Raw genomic sequence first — 17,495 nt, 5'->3', positions numbered from 1 at the left:
TCAGATATTCCAGCATCACTGTAATAGCAGTGACATTTCCCTAATAATTTCTCTAGCTCAATTACAGTTACAGCTGGCACAGGTGTCACAGATAAAGCGCATAAACGTGGGGGAGGACCTTCAAGATGGCAGAGGAGTAAGACTTCCTCCCCATAAATACATCAAAAATACATCTACACGTGGAATAACTCCTACAGAACACCTACTGAACGCTGGCAGAAGACTCAGACTTCCCAAAAGGCAAGAAACTCGCCACGTACCTGGGTAGGACAAAAGAAAAAAGTAAACACAGAGACAAAAGAATAGGGACGGGAACTGCACTTCTGGGAGGGAGCTGTGAAGGAGGCATAGTTTCCACACACTAGGAAGCCACTTCACTGGAGGAGAGAGGGGTGGGTGGTGGGGGAATCTTTGGAGTGATGGAGGGAAATGCAGCAACAGGGGTGGAGAAGGCAAAGCGGAGAGATTCCCACACAGAGGATCAGTGCCAACCAGCACTCACCAGCCTGAGAGACCTGTCTGCTCACCCGCCTGGGTGGGTGGGCGCTGGGAGCTGAGGCATGGGCTTCGGAGCTCAGATCACAGGGAGAGGACAGGGGTGGGCTACATGAGCACAGCCTGAAGGGGGCTAGTGTGCCATAGCTAGCCAGGAGGGAGTCCGGAAAAAAGTCTGGAACTGCCTAAGAGGCAAGAGACCATTGTTTCAGGGTGTGTAAGGAGAGGAGATTCAGAGCAACGCCTAAACGAGCACCAGAGACTGGCATGAGCTGCAGCTATCAGTGCAGATACCAGAGACGGGCATGAAATGCTAAGGCTGCTGCTGCAGCGATCAAGAAGCCTGTGTGCAAGCACAGGTCACTATCCACACCTCCCGTCCTGGGAGCCTGTTCAGCCTGCCACTGCCAGGGTCCCTGATCCAGGGACATCTTCCCCAGAAAAACACATGGCACGCCTCAGGCTGTAGCAATATCAGGCTGGTCTCTGCCGGCAATGTTCACCCTGCATTCTGTACCCCTCCCTCCCACCAGCCTGAGTGAGCCAGAGCCCCCAATCAGCAACTCCTTTAACCCCCTCTTGTCTGGGTGAAGAGCAGATGCCAGAGGGCAACCTACACGCACAGGCAGAGCCAAATCCAAAGCTGAACCCCAGGATCTGTGTGCACAAAGACGAGAAAGGGAAATGTCTCCATGTGGCCTCAGGAGAACTGGATTAAATCTCCACAATGAACTTGATGTACCGTGCATCTGTGGAATACTTGAATAGACAATGAATCATCCCAAAATTGAGGTGGTGGTCTTTGGAGCAACTGTAGACAGGGTTTGCTGTATATGACTGACTAGTTTCTGATTTTCATGTGTGTCTTAGTATAGTTTTAGCGCTTGTTGTCACTGGTGGATTTGTTTATTGGTTTGGTTGCTCTCTTCTATTTTTTAATTACATTTTAAATATTTCTATTTTAATAATATTTTTAATTTTTATTTTAATAATTCGTATTTTACTTTATTTTGTTACTTTTTTCTTTCTTTTTCTCCTTTTCTCTGAGCCGTGTGGCTGACAGGGTCTTGGTGCTCCAGCCTGGTGTCAGGTCTGAGCCTCTGAGGTGGGAGAGCTGAGTTCAAGGCATTGGACCATTAGAGGACTCCTGGACACATGTAATATCAATCAGCGAAAGATCTACCAGAGATCTATGTCTCAATGCAAAGACCCAGCTTTAATCAATGACCAGTAAACTCTAGTGAGGACACCCTATGCCAAACAACTAGCAAGACAGGAACACAACAATGCTCATTAGCAGAGAAGCTGCCTAAAATCATAACAAGGTCACAGATACCCCAAAACACACCACTGGAAGTGGTCCTGTCCCCCAGAAAGACATGATCCAGCCTCATTGACTAGAACCCTGGCACCAGTCCCTCCAACAGGGAGCCTACATAATGCACAGAGGCAACCTTATCCAGTGGGAGCAGACACTAAAAACAACGGGAACTACGAACCAGCAGACTGTGAAAAGGAGACACCAAACAGAGCAAGTTAAGCAAATTGAAGACAGAGAAATATGCAGTAGATAAAGGAGCAAAGTAAAAACCCACCAGACCAAACAAATGAAGAGGAAATAGGCAGTCTACCTGAAAAAGAATTCAGAGTAATGATAGTAAACATGATCCCAAATCTTGGAAATAGAATGGAAAAAAAGAAGACAAGAAACGTTTAGAAAGGACCTAGAAGAACTAAAGAGCAAAAAAAGAATGAGGAACAACAAAATAAATGAAATTTAAAATTCTCGAGAAGCAATCAATAGCAGAAGAACAGAGGCAGAAGAACAAAGAAGTGATCTGGAAGATAAAAGAGTGGAACTAACTACCACAGAGCAGAATAAAGAAAAAAAAAGGACAGTCTCAGAGACATCTAGGACAAGATTAAACGTACCAACATACTAATTATAGGGGTCCCAGAAGAAGAGAAAAAGAAAGGGTCTGAGAAAATATTTGAAGAGATTATAGTTGAAAATTTCCCTAACACGAGAAAGGAAATAGTCAAGTCCATGAAAGGCAGAGGCCCCGTACAGGATAAATCAAAGGAGAAAGAAACTACATAAGCTACAGCCAAGATTACCCAGCAAAGATTTCACTTAGATTCACAGAGAAATTAAAAGGTTTACAGACAAGCAAAAGATAAGAGAATTCAGCAAAACCAAACCAGCTTTACAACAAAAGCTAAAGGGACTTCTCTAGGCAGGAAACACAAGAGAAGGAAAAGACCTACAAAAAAATCCAAAATAATTAAGAAAATGGTAATAGGAACATACATATCGATAATTACCTTAAATGTAAATGGATCAAATGCTCAAACCAAAAGACATAGACTGGCTAAGGGGATACAAACACAAAACCTGTATATACGCCGTCTACAACAGACGCACTTCAGACCTAGGGACTCATAGAGACTGAAAGTGAGGGGATGGAAAAAGATATTCCATGCAAATGGAAATCAAAAGAAAGCTGGAGTAGCATTTCTCATATCAGACACAATAGACTTTAAAATAAAGACTATTACAAGAGACAAAGAAGGACACTATATAATGATCAAGGGATAAATCCAAGAAGAAGATATAACAATTGTAAATATTTATGCTCCCAACATAGGAGCACCTCCTAAGGCAAACACTAACAACCATAAAAGGGGAAATTAATGGTATCACAATCATAGTAGGAGACTTTAACACCCCACTTTCACCAAAGGACAGATATCCAAAATGAAAATAAATAAGGAAACACAAGCTTTAAATGATACATTAAACAAGAGGGACTTAATTGATATTTATAAGACATCCCATCCAAAAACAACAGAATAAACTTTCTTCTCATGGAACATTCACCAGGTTTGATCATATCTTGGGTCACAAATCAGGCTTTGTTAAATTTAAGAAAATTGAAATTGCATCAAGTATCTTTTCTGACCACAATGCTATGAGACTACATATTAATTATAGGAAAAAAATGTATAAAATACAAACACATGGAGGGTAAACAACACACTACTGAATGACCAAGAGATCACTGAAGAAATCAAAGAGGAAATCCAAAAATACCAAGAAACGAATGACAATGAAAACAATGCAGCAAAAGCAGTACTGAGAGGTTTATAGCAATACAATCCTACCTCAAGAAACAAGAAAAACCTCAAATAAACAACCTATCTTTACACCTAAACAATTAGACAAAGAAGAACAAAACCCCCCTAAAGTTAGCAGAAGGAAAGAAATCATAAAGATCAGAAATAAATGAAAAAGAAATGAAGGAAATATCAATAAAACTAAAAGCTGGTTCTTTGAGAAGAGAAACAAAATTGATAAAACATAAGCCAGACAAATAAGAGAAAAAGGAAGAAGACTCAAATCAACAGAATTAGGAATGAAAAAGGAGAGGTAACAACTGACACTGCAGAAATACAAAGGATCATGAGACATTACTACCAGCAACTATATGCCAATAAAATAGACAACCTGGAAAAATGGGAATATTCTTAGAAAAGCACAACCTTGCGAGGATGAACCAGGAAGAAATAGAAAATATAAACAGACCAATCACAACCACTGAAATTTAAACTGTGATTAAAAATTTTCCAACAAACAGTACAGGATAAGTTGGATTCACAGGTGAATTCTATCAAACCTTTAGAGAAGAGTTAACACCTATCATTCTCAAACTCTTTGAAAATATAGCAGAGTGAAGAACACTCCCAAACTAGTTCTATGAGGGCACAATAACCCAGATACCAAAGCAGACGTAGATGCCAGAAAAAAAGAAAACCATAGGCCAATATCTCTGATGAACATAGTTGCCAAAATCCTCAACAAAATTCTAGTGAACAGAATCTAACAGAACATTAAAAATATCATACACCATGACCAAGTGGGGTTAATCCCAGGAATGCCAGGATTCTCCAATATACGCGAATCAATCAACGTGATAAACCATATTAACAAATTGAGGGAGAAAAACCATATGATCATCTCAATAGATGCAAAAAGGCTTTCGAAAAAATTCAACACCCATTTATGATAATTACCCTCCAGAAAGTTGGCATAGAGAGAACTTACTTCAACATAATAAAGGCCATATATGACAAACCCAGAGCCAATATCGTCCTCGATGGTGAAAAACTGAAACCATCTCCTCTAAGATCAGGAACAAGACAAGGTTGCCCACTCTCACCACTATTATTCAACATAGTTTTGGAAGTGTTAGCCACAGTAATCAGAGAAGAAAAAGAAACAAAAGGAATCCAAATCTGAAAAGAAGTAAGGCTGTCACGGTTTCCAGGTGACATGATACTATACATAGAGAAACATAAAGATGCTAAATAAATAATTTCACAATTTGTATGGAAACAGAAAAGAACTCCAATAGCCAAAGCAATCTTTTCTTTTTTATTTTTAAACGTCTTTCTTGGAGTATAATTGCTTTACAATGGTGTGTTAGTTTCTTCTTTATAACAAAGTGAATCAGCTATACATGTACATATATCTCATTATCTCCTCCCTTTTATGTCTCCCTCCCACCCTAGCTATCCCACCCCTCTAAGGGCTCACAGAGCACTGAGCTGATTTCCCTCTTCTATGCGAGTACTTTCCACTATCTATTTTACATTTGGTAGTGTATATATGTCCATTCCCCTCTCTCAAGTCGTCCCAACTTACTTTCCCCTCCCCATGTGCTCAAGTCCATTCTCTACATCTACATCTTTATTCTTGTCGTGGCCCTAGGTTCTTCAGAACAATTTTTTTTTTATTCCATATATATGTGTTAGCATACGGTATTTGTTTTCTCTTTCTGACTTACTTCACTGTTTGACAGACTCTAGGTCCACCCACCTCACTACAAGTAATTTCATTTCTTTTAATGGCTGAATAATATTCCATAGCATATATGTGCCACATCTTCTGTATTCATTCATCCATAGATGAAAACTTAGATTGCCTACATCTCCTGGCTATTGTAAACAGAGCTGCAATGAATATCGAGAAACATGACTCTTTTTGAATTATGGTTTTCTCAGGGTATACGCCCAGTAGTGGGATTGCTGGGTTGTATGGTAGTTCTATATTTAGTTTGAAGAAACCTCCATACTGTTCTCCATAGTGGCTGTATCAACTGACATTCCCACCAACAGTGGAACTCGGTTCACTTTTCTCCACACCCTATCAAGCATTTATTGTTTGTAGAGTTTTTGATGATATGGCCATTCGGACTAGTGTGAGGTGATACCACTTTTTCTTTTGATATGATTTTCTCTAATGATTAGTGATGTTGAGAATCCTTTCATGTGTCTGTAGGCCATCTGTATATCTTCTTTGGAGAAATGTCTATTTAGGTCTTCTGCCCATTTTTGGATTGGGTTGTTGGTTTTTTTGTTATTGAGCTGCATGAGCTGCTTGTAAATCTTGGAGATTAATCCTTTGTCAGTTGCTTCCTTTGCAAATATTTTCTCCCATTCTGAGGGTTGTCTTTTCGTCTTGTTTATTGTTTCCTTTGTTGTACAAAAGCTTTTAACTTTCATTTGGTCCCATTTGTTTATTTTTGTTTTTATCTCCATTTCTCTAGGAGGTGGGTCAAAAAAGATCTTGCTGTGATTTATGTCATAGAGTGTTCTGCATATGTTTTCCTCAAGAGTTTTATAGTTTCCTCAAGAGTTTTATAGTTTCCCAGAAGTCTGAGACTCTCTTCCATTTTTTTCATTTTCTTTTTCTTTATTCTGCTACGTTATTTCCACTATTTTATCTGCCAGGTCACTTATCCATTTTTCTGCCTCAGTTATTCTGCTATTGATTCTTTCTAGAGCATATTTAATTTCTTTTATTTTGTTGTTCATCATTGTTTGCTCTTTAGTTCTTCCTTGTCTTGTTAAACGTTTCTTGTATTTTCTCCATTCTATTTAGAAGATTTTGGATCATCTTTACTATCAGTACTCTGAATTCTGTTTCAGGTAGACTGCCTATTATCTTTTCATTTGTTTGTTCTGGCGGGTTTTTACCTTGCTCCTTCATCTGCTCTGTGTTTCTCTGTCTTCTCATTTTGCTCAGCTTACTGTTTTTGTGGTGTCCTTTTCACATGCTGCAGGTTCGTAGTTCTCGTTGTTTTTGGTGTCTGCCCTCAGTGTGTAAGCTTGGTTTAGTGAGTTGTGTAGGCTCTCTGTTGGAGAGAACTGTTGCTTAGTTCTGGTGGATGAGGTTGGATCATGGCTTTCTGGCAGGACTGTGTCAGTGGTTCTTTTTGGGGGTGTCTGTGACCTTATTATGATTTTACGCAGCCTCTCTGCTAATGGGTTGGGTTGTGTTCCTGTCCTGCCAGTTGTTTGAAGTAGGGTGTCCAGCACTGTAACTTGCAGGTCTTTGAGTGGAGCTTGGTCTTAGCATTGAGATGGAGATCTATGGATGAGCTTTCACTGTTTTATATTATGTTGAGCCAGGAAGTCTCTGGTGAACCACTGTCCTGAACTCAGCTCTCCTACCTTAGAAGTACATGCCTGAAACCCGGCCAGAGTACTAAGACTCTGTCAGCCACACAACGCAGATTTAGAAAAAAAAAATATTATAAATTTAATTTATTAAAATAAAAATTTTAAAGTAATTATTAAGAAAAAAATTTTTAAATAATAAAAAAGTAAAGAAAGAAGAGAGCAACCAAACCATAAAACCAATCCACCAATGATAACATGCACTAAAATGTATACTAAAAAAAACAAAACTAAATGAAAAGAACGGACAGACAGAACCCTAGGACAAATGGCAAAAGCAACGCTATAGAGACAAAATCACACAAAGAAGCATACACTTATACACTCACAAGAAGAGAAAGAGGAAATAAAAAATATCTTTTGGGAAGTCTGAGGTCTTTGCCAGCATTCAGGAGGTGTTCTGTAGGAGTTGTTACACATATAGATGTATTTCTGATGTAATTGTGGTGAGGAAGGTGATTTCCACGTCTGAGTCCTCCACCATCTTGAAGTTTTCTTCATTAAAAAATGGTTAATCTTAACACCTAGCCATGATTCTTCTAGTCAGTCTCCTCTACTGCAAAGGGTATGTGCAAATGATCGAAGTAACGAGTATATAAAAGAAATAATGAAAAGGCTATAATCATATTAATGAAACGAAGAAGGGAGAATTTAGCCAGAACGTCGCCCAGGTTTTGAGTGACCACCAAGTGTCATTCACACTAACTCCCAAAGCAATCTTGAGAAACAAAAACAGACCCAAACAAAAATATAGATCAAAGGAACAGTATAGAAAGCCCAGAGATAAACCCACGCACATATGGTGACCTTATATTTGATAAAGGAAACAAGAATATACAATGGAGAAAAGAGAGCCTCTTCAATAAGTTGTGCTGCTAAAACTAGACCACTACATGTAAAAGAATGAAATTAAAACACTCCCTAGCACCATACAGAAAAATAAACTCAAAATGGATTAAAGACCTAAATGTAAGGCCAGACATTATAAAACTGTTGAGGAAAACATAAGCAGAACACTCTATTACATAAATCACAGAAAGTTCTTTTTTGACCCACCTCCTAGAGAAATGGAAATAAAAACAAATATAACAAATGGGACCTAATGATATTTAAAAGCTTTTGTACAGCAAAGGAAACCATAAACAAGACGAAAAGACAACCCTCAGAATAGGAGAAAATATTTGCAAATGAAGCAACTGACAAAGGATTGATCTCCAAAATTTACAAGCAGCTCATGCAGCTCAATATAAAAAACAAGAAACCCTGGAGTCCAAGAATAGGCAGAAAACCGAAACAGACATTTCTCTAAGGAAGATATACAGATTGCCAACAAACACATGAAAGGATTCTCAACATCACTAATCATTAGAGAAATACAAATCGAAACTACAATGAGGTATCTCCTCATACCAGTCAGAAGGGCCATCATCTAGAATCTACAAACAAATGCTGGAAAGGGTGTGGAGAAAAGGTTACTCTGTTGCACTTTTGGTAGGAATGTAAAGCACTATGGAGAAGAGTATGGAGGTTCTTTAAAAAACTATGACTAGAACTACCATATGTCCAGCAATGCCATTACTGGGCCTATACCCTGCGAAAACCATAGTTCAGAAAGAGTCATGTAGCACAATGTTCATTGCAGCACTATTTACAACAGCCAGGACATGGAACCAACCTAAGTGTTCACGAGAGAAGAATGAGTTAAGATGTGGCACATATATACAATGGAATATGACTCAGCCATAAAATTAAAAGAAATTGAGTTATTTGTAGTGAGGTGGATGGACCTAGAGTCTGTCATACAGAGTGAAGTAAGTCAGAAAGAGAAAAACAAATACCATATGCTAACCCATATATATGGAATCTAAAAAATAATGGTTCTGAAGAACCTAGGGGCAGGACAGGCATAAGTCGCAGACGTAGAGAATGGTGTTAAGGACACGGAGAGGGGAAAGGGTAAGCTGGGATGAAGTGATATGGTGGCATTGACATATATACTCTACCAAATGTAAAATAGATAGCTAGTGGGAAGCAGCTGCATAGCACAGGGAAATCAGCTTCATGCCTTGTGATTACCTAAACGGGTGGATAGGGAGTGTGGGAGGGAGACGCAAGAGGGATGGGATATGAGATATATGTATACGTATAGCTGATTCACTTTGTTGTACAGCAGAAACTAACACAACATTGTAAAGCAGTTATACTCCAATAAAGATGTTAAAAGAAAGAGTATAAGTGTACTTGCTCTGTTGTTTTTTTCACCCTAAATTTTTACTGGGGATAGAGCGAAATTAGTCTCATACCTTGAGGTCTATATCATTTTGCTCCATCTGTCCTCTTGCAGTAGCAATAAAAGTAATAGTGATAATAATATAGCGCAGACTCAATAGCCATTCTACTTCATTCAAACCCAGTTGCCCTTGCTCTCCAAGGGGATGAGGGCAGATGACTTCACTGCCCCATGCTGGGTTTCCTTGACTGTGGAAGGCATTGAGAAAAAACAGGGCCTCCCAGGGTCATTATATGTATCACATGAGCTGATGATTGTAGTTGCTCAGAGCAGTGCCCGGAGCGTAGTAAATGCACCTACTCAATTTAGAGGGAAAGTGAGGATTCCCAGTTTCCAGCATCAAGCTCTGTGCTCAACACTGAGCACGATGCCCCCATGCCAGGCTGTGAGTAAGTCCAAGCAGGCTGGAGGCTGGCCCAGAGCTTCCTTGACACTCAGTATGGTTCACATCTTTATCATCTTTCAAAAAGCTTTTTAAACTTTATTTTTGTGAATACATGCCTTATATAAAACAGCAGAAACACTAGAGATGCTAGAGATTTCATTATTACTCCCTAAATAATGTTTACTATCAAGACTTTGAATGAGGGAAACTTTTTAAAGACAAATAAGATTTTTTTCATGAAATAATGAAAGTGACCATTAAATATCTTCCCCCATCCCCACCCTATTACTAAGATTAAATTTCCTCTGGAAAGCCACATATAAAAACAGAAATCCTGATCTGGACAGTAAATAGTCAATAGAGTTTTTAACCTAGGCAGTATTTCAGTAAACTAAGGTACTGTTTAGGCATTTTGAAGCTTTCCTCTTCCTTGCTCAATAAAGTGTTCCAGCCATTCTGCCCCTCTTTCCCTCCAAAAACACATCCCAGAGCAGAAATGTTTATATCTCTGAGTCCTCTGCGTCTCTGTTCCTATGAACTAATTTTCAAAATGAAAATACTGCACAAAGATATGTAACAGAAATATGAAAGACTTAGGGAAGGACTCTTCATAGCTAAGGTAGTCGTTGCTTTGCATTGTTTCTTTTGTATACTCCTCAAGGTTTGTCTGCTGCATGAGTAAGACGACACGTGTGGGATTATGTTGGATGAACGATAGGAAAGGTCTCTCTACTATAAACCAAGGACGCCATGACCTTGTGATTAGGTTTCTAATTATTGATGCTGTATCTCTGGTTCCACCTTCAGTGACTTCAAGTTTTTCTTTTTGCAAGATGTGAGAAACATGAAGTTTTTCCGACATTGTTATTTTTGCAAAATTTGCCCTTAATGGATCAAGCATCCATCAGTGGCTCCTTCAAACCCATTTGTGCTACGGCTATGAACCTGGGCCGGATCAGCTGCATACTGTTGCTCTGGTGGTCACATCAGCTGTCTCTGGTCTTGGTGCTCATGTGGGGGTGACAACCAACAGTGGAGTGAAGGTGAAGATCTATCTTGGCAGCAGAATCAGCATGCTGATGCTTTCCCCAAGGTAGGACATTTCAGTGAGGTCTTACCTAAATCCTCAGGGGTGCTTGTTGTCCCCACTGGAACAAAGAGAGCTGAACTATAATTGTACCAATAGAATTTCCCATCAGTTGTCAAAAATGTACACACTTCTCTGTGTTCTCAGGTTGAAACCTTGATTTCCCTAAACTCTTTAAAAACTCTGCACTAACAAAAACCAGTCTAGTGAGCACACCATTCATAAAGTCTAGGGAAAGGAGAGTGGCCATCTTTTCCTTGGCTTTATTTTTAACAGTCACAGAGTCCAGTGTCTGCAGGCAACCTTTACAGAAAAGTGTGTACATATTATGTTGGCCAAAAAGTTCATTCATGTTTTCCGTAACATCTTAACAAAAAATAGTTGCGTAGATACTTCCAAACTGGTGAAATTAAGCGCAGAATGAAAGGCTAATTGCTAATGAGGGTTTAGCTGTTTTCTCTTCCTGAAGCCTTCCATGTGCAGAGTTTTTCCAGCGCAGCTGTGCATCTTTGGGGAATCCAACAGTAATAGAGAAAATGTGCAAATATCCCTCACACCCGCTTCTGTCACCTAACTCCCATCAAGTCCACATCTTTAGCTAAATCGACTAGGAATCTATAAAGGGTATGTCTCTAGTCCCTTCCATCGTTTTCTAACTTGCTGCCATTCTCACTTTGCAGATGGGGAAAGGAAGGCCTAGCAGAGTTTAGAGAGGTGAAGAATGTTCCCCATTGTTCTACAGTGATTGAGTAGGCAGCTGGGATTCCAGTCCAGGAAGCCTTTCTTCACAGCCTCGGTCCCTCCCTCTCAGACTCCCCCTGCCCCCTGCAACAATCTCTGCAGTCACAAGGGTATTCACAGTGATGACAACCAAATGACTCCCTCCTGATCACTCAGGGAGCCCTGGGCAGGTTGCTCCCATCACATACACATTCTGTCATTTAATTTAATCTTCCAGAGACAGATGAGGTGGGTATTATTATCCTCGTTTCATAGAAGAGAAAGCTAAGTCTCAGAGAATTTAAACAATATGCAAACACCTAAGCGGTGAGAAGGGCTGGCAGTGGGAGGAACTCTCACTCTTTTTTTACTCCAAGCCCTCTGACACTTCCGTTTTGCTGGTTTTCAGGCACTCAGTGTTTGGGATGTGTGACTAGCCTCTGTGTACCCTCTAGTGCACACTCTTCTCCATGTGACCCAGCACCCACAAGTCCATTGGCTGTACCAAGAGGAAGGGTTTTGCTACTATGTGAAGAGATCTGATACTGAACGATCACCTTCCCCAGTGCCTCCCCAACCTTCGTGCCACTGCACCGTCCTTCTCCCCTCCATCTGCTCCTGAGAAAAGGCCACAATGCCTCCAGGGATCCACCGTGACAGGGCACCCAGGGTCATCTGGCTACAGAGGGACTTCATCAAACAAAAAACTTCTGCACAGCAAAGGAAACAATAAACAAAATGGAAAGCAATGTACAGAATGGGAGAAAATATTTGCAAATCATGTATTTGTTAAGGGACTAATATCCAAAATATATAAAAAACTCACACAACTCAGTAACTCAGTAGAAAACAGCAACAACTAATAACCTGATTTAAAAATGGTAAAGGACCTGAACAGTCATTTTTCTGAAAAAGACATACAGATGGCCAATAAGTACATGAAAAGGTGATCAATCATCAGGAAAATGCAAATCAAAAACACAATGAGATATCACCCCACATTGTCACAATGGCTTCATCAAAAAGACAATAGATCACAAGTGTTGGTGAGAATGTGGAGAAAAGGGAACCCTTGTGCACTGTTAGTGGGAATGTAAATTGGTATAGTCATTATGGAAAACAGTATAGAAGCTCCCCCCAAAATTAAAAAATAGAAATGCCATGTGATCCAGCAATTCCACATCTGGATATATATCCAAAGGAAACAAAAATTTCCATCTTGGAAAGATATCTGCACCCCCATGTTAATAGCAGCATTATTCACAATAACCAGGATATGGAAATAACCTAAGTATCCATCCACAGATGAATGGGTAAAGAAGTTTTGATATAGTGAAATATTATTCAGCCTTAAAAAGGAAACCCTGACATTTGCAACAACATGGGTGGATCTTTAGGGCACTATGCTAGGTGAAATAAGCCAGGCACAGAAAGACAAATACTGCATGATTTCACTTATGTGTGGAATCTAAAGTAGTCAAACACATAGCAGACAGTAGAATGGTTGCTTCCAGGGGCTGGGGTAAGGAGAAATGGGGAGGTGATTGTCAAATGGTACAAAGTTTCTCTTTTGCAAGATAAGTTCTGGACTACACTATACAGCATGGTACCTGTAGCTAACAATACTGTATGGTGTACTTACAATTTTGCCAAACTCAGTGAGTTCTAGACATTAACTATGCACAGGTTTTTCATGTCAATCATACTTCAATAAAGTGGTTTTAAAAACTAAAATAAGGGTGGCAGGATATCATTGTGAAAGAAAAAAAGAAGGAAAATAGAACACAGCCTTCAAAGTCACAAGTCCTGCCTAGCAGTCAGGCATTCTTCCTCTGCCATGACCCAGCCCTTAACCTCTCAGAACAACTTACTTCACTTAGAGCCAGAATAAAAATAACTCACTTTCAAGACTGCACAGCAGAGCCAGTGCAATCATGAGTAGCAGCTGTTTCCACCATAATGAGGGTAACAGTTAATGGAGGAGACCTCAAAGCTCTGTCCTTCCTGCTACAGGCATCACTGTCTCCATAGAAGGCACATACAGCCAGGACCAGCCCCAGGGGGCACCCTCCTACCCCCCAAGTTGTGTCTACAGCAGTAGACAGAGATGGCAGGGACAAGGAAGAGCTGGAGAGGCCAGAGATCCAGGAACATGTGGGAAGATGACCTGGCTAGCAGGTGAAGGGCGAGCACTTCAAGGAGAATGGGGCAGGCAAAGAGACAAGATGGCAAAATCCCCCTCACCCCCTGCACTGGTCTGTCTGGCATGGTCCCTGATCCGAAACCTGCTTCCCATGGCACTGCCTTGATTCTCACTCTCAGCTCCAGGCTGCTGGACTCTGCCATGTCTCCTGGACATTCCAAAAAACTCCCTTTGGTTACATCCAAAGCAGGTGAACTCAAGTGAAAACAGGAATATTTTGGGAACTTTGGAGTCCACATATTTTGTAGGCTGAAAGTGTGGGAACTTCCCTCCCTGTATTAGGGTTCCCCAAAGAAGCAGAACCAAGAGGATAAATGTCGATGCAGGTATAGATAGAGATAAATATATAAGAGGACATTTATTACAAGAATTTGTTCATCAGATTATGGAAGACAAGAAGTTCTACAATCTGTCATCTGCAAGCTGAAGACCCAGGAAAGCTGGTGGTGTAATTCAGTCTGAGTCCAAAGGCGTGAGAATTAAGAGACTGAGGTTTTAAGTCCTGGTCCAAGTCTGAGGCCTGGGAACAAGGAGCATTGATATCTGAGAGCAGAAGATGCACATCCCAGCTCAATCAAAGAGCAAATTCCACCTTTTCTTCTACAGGCAGACCTTGGAGATATTGCAGCTTCAGTTCCAGTCCATCACAATAAAGCAAACATCAAACAAAGCAAGTCACACAAATTTTTTGGTTTCCCAGAGCATATAAATGTTATGCTTACTCTATGCTACAGCCTATTATTGGTAAGTGTGCAGTAGCATTACATCTAAGAAACAATGTAAATACCTTAACTAAAAAACAATGCTGTTTGGGAAGGGATGCCATAACTCTCAATTTGTAAAACAAAATGCAGTATCTGTGAAGCACAATAAAGTGAGAGAAGATAAAAGGAAGTATGCCTGTATTTTGTCCCTCAAAAGACTGGATGACGCCCACACACCTTGGTGAGAGCGATCTTCCTTATTCAGGCTACTGACTCAAATGCTGATCTCTCCTGTAGACACCTTCACAGAAACATTCAACAGTAGTGTTTTACCAGCTATCCAGGCATTCCTTAGACCATGGGCCCCCAACCCCCGGGCCGCGGACTGGTATTGGACCGTGGCCTGTTAGGAACTAGGCCGCACAGCAAGAGGTGAGTAGCAGGTAAGCCAGCCAGCGAAGCTTCATCTGCCTCTCCCCATCGCTCCCATTACCCCTGAACCCTCTCCCCCCAACCCCCTTCCATGGAAAAATTGTCTTCCACGAAACCAGGCCCTGGTGCCAAAAAGTTTGGGGACCTCTGCCTTAGACCAGTCAAGTGATACATAAAATGAACAGTTGCTCTCCCTTTGGAAGACGAGCTTCCTTTTGGAAGTTTTGTACCTGAACATTTGCTTCAAAGGACACAGGACCACTGCTGGCATTTCACAGCATCTGCTATTTGGTGATTAACTCATCCAAAAGAGAAAGGACTATCAAGGAGCTGTGTGTTTTCTTTCCTGCCAAAGCAAAGGTCCCACTTGCCAGAACAGTCCACCTGGCAGAGGGTCCACCTCTTTAATGCACCCGGGAGGCAGGGAGGGAATGGGCAATTTTGTCTCAGTTTATTTGAAGACACACACCAGTTATGAAGCATTTGGATGAGCCATGAATACTTGGTTCCCTCTTCAGGTCTCAATCCAAGAAGGGTTTAGAATGAAATACATTTGGCTGCACTCTGCGTGCTGCACACGGGAAGAAAGGAGGTATTTGTGGCTCCTAAAAATAAACCTTTCTGGTTTGTTCTTCTGCAAGTCCAATCAGATGCTGCTGGAGCCTGATAATGATGAGGCTGAGCTCAGCCTATCTTTCCTACTCAGCCTGCCCTCCTGCCTTAAGGGGATAAAACAACTGACCAAGAGATGCAGATGGTGCCCGCCTTCTAGGCGTATACCTTTTTGAGTTAGTGTTTTCATTTTCTTTGGATAAATACACGAAAGTAGAATCGCTGGATCATAAGGCAATTTTATTTTAAATTTTTTGAGGAATCTCCATACCGTTTTACACAATGGCTGCACCAATTTACATTCCCACCAACAGTGCAAAAGGTTTTCCTTTTCTCCACATCCTCATCAATATTTGTTGTCTTTTGATGACAGCCATTCTGACAGGTGTGAGATGATATCTCACTGTTGTTTTGATTTGCATTTCCCCGATGACTAATGATGTTTAACATCTTTCCATCTACCTGTTGGCCATCTGCATGTCTTCTTTGGAAAAAATGTCTTTTTAGATCTTCTGACTATTTTATAATCAAAAAATTTATCCCTAGGTGAAATTTTGCTTTCTATCTTGTCTTTATCTGAATTTAAAATGAACTGTAAAATGTGTTTATCCAATTTTTCATTTTTGTCTTTTCACTCTAATGTATAGTGAAGAAAGCCACAAAACCTTCTGCCTGAGACTTCATCACATTTGTCATATCCATATGCAATTTTAAAGAGAGTCAATGAAGTTAGTTGAATTCTTATGAGTCATACTTAAGTAGTTGTGGTCAATATATTTTAAATGAACCATCATAAATTCTACAGATATATTTCTATATTGACCTTTACTTTAAAACTTTATAAGCAAATAAATTTGATATTTCCTTTTATTTGTAGCCTTGTACTTAGCATTAGATATTGTCTTTAAGAATTTGTAAATGATTACTTGTTAGCTCTAGTATCAATCCTATGTAAAATATTGGAAAATGAAATACTATGAAAAGTTACATCCTATTATAGTGTAATGAGACAAATATAAATATATTTAAGTAAGAAGTTTATCTTTTTATATCGTAAACAAACCACCTGACTTGAAGATGATCTTAAGCATAAAATTATTGCAAATGAATTCTGTATATGTCCAAATAATTAGCATAAGTGTCTTTGGTAAGTCAACTGTTCATCAATTTCTGTGTTCTTTAATATTATAACAAAATGGTTAAGTTGTTCAAGGATTTATCAAAGCTACCTATTTTATAACATGGGTCCTATGTAACAAAGTCTGGAGTGACTATACCCAGGTGGCCAAGACCAAAACCGTTATCCATTTTCTCTGGTTGTATAGTGATGCTATAATCGATTATGTGACTCTTTTTGCTAGAAATCAGCATAAGCTAGACAATCATCATTTACACAACAGTTATACCCCAAGTCAGTACTCACAGCTGGAGAATATCAGCGGGCAGGAGTGCTCATCCATGGGGAAGTTGTGCAGCTGCAGCTGGCATTCTGCATTTATGGTGAGCCTGTGGGGGAGCCAAGCATCACTCTTGTGGCCAGCCAGCGACAATCCAACAAAGGCCCTAAGCAAGGCCAGGCGCTGTCACGTTACTACCATGGGGGGAAGAGGGCCCTGGAGTGGCCACATGGAGCTCACTCTTAGTAGGGGCACCATCCTTTCAGTACACCATTTGGGTATTTTTGTGTTGTGTTACTTTGTTTTACTATCAGAAGCAGAGGAAGTTTCCATAAGTAAAATTCCTGACTGTGTCTAGAAATATAAGCCAAGAGAGGAAACAAATCAAAACAATATGTCCTTGTTTTCATAGGTCCTTGTTTCTTATGTCCCGGTTTTTAATCTGTTTGACTGAATTAAATCTTTCCTCCATTTTTAAAATGGTATATTTGCCTAAATAGGTATAATACCAAGTTCATCCACTTGTAAGGAAGAGTTCATATTTGGCCGACTCCCCTACTTGACAAGGCACGTGGTGGCTGCACTAAATGTGTGTATTGCATCTTTTCAAGGCAGACATTCCTTGGGTCAGAGTTTCTATAAAGGATC

The 17,495-nt window shown here is 40.1% G+C and overlaps 1 protein-coding gene and 1 pseudogene across 2 annotated transcripts in view; both read right to left on the bottom strand.

Annotated features, from left to right (window-relative positions):
* The window catches only part of GABRG3 (gamma-aminobutyric acid type A receptor subunit gamma3), a 522,462-nt gene that overhangs the window by 76,605 nt on the left and 428,362 nt on the right, over positions 1-17,495 (bottom strand). For both annotated transcript variants that reach the window (XM_068537479.1, XM_068537480.1), the window contains one exon: positions 16,874-16,956. In XM_068537479.1, the coding sequence (XP_068393580.1) occupies positions 16,874-16,956 (83 nt within the window). The remainder of the gene's footprint in view (positions 1-16,873; positions 16,957-17,495) is intronic.
* On the bottom strand, positions 10,231-12,174 carry LOC137766527 (glia-derived nexin pseudogene; annotated as a pseudogene).

The sequence above is a fragment of the Eschrichtius robustus genome, chromosome 1 (assembly GCF_028021215.1).
Source record: "Eschrichtius robustus isolate mEscRob2 chromosome 1, mEscRob2.pri, whole genome shotgun sequence".
Classification (NCBI taxonomy): Eukaryota; Metazoa; Chordata; class Mammalia; order Artiodactyla; family Eschrichtiidae; genus Eschrichtius; species Eschrichtius robustus.
The sequence above is the reverse complement of the archived record's forward strand: the minus strand, read 5'-3'. Positions and strand labels throughout refer to the sequence as shown.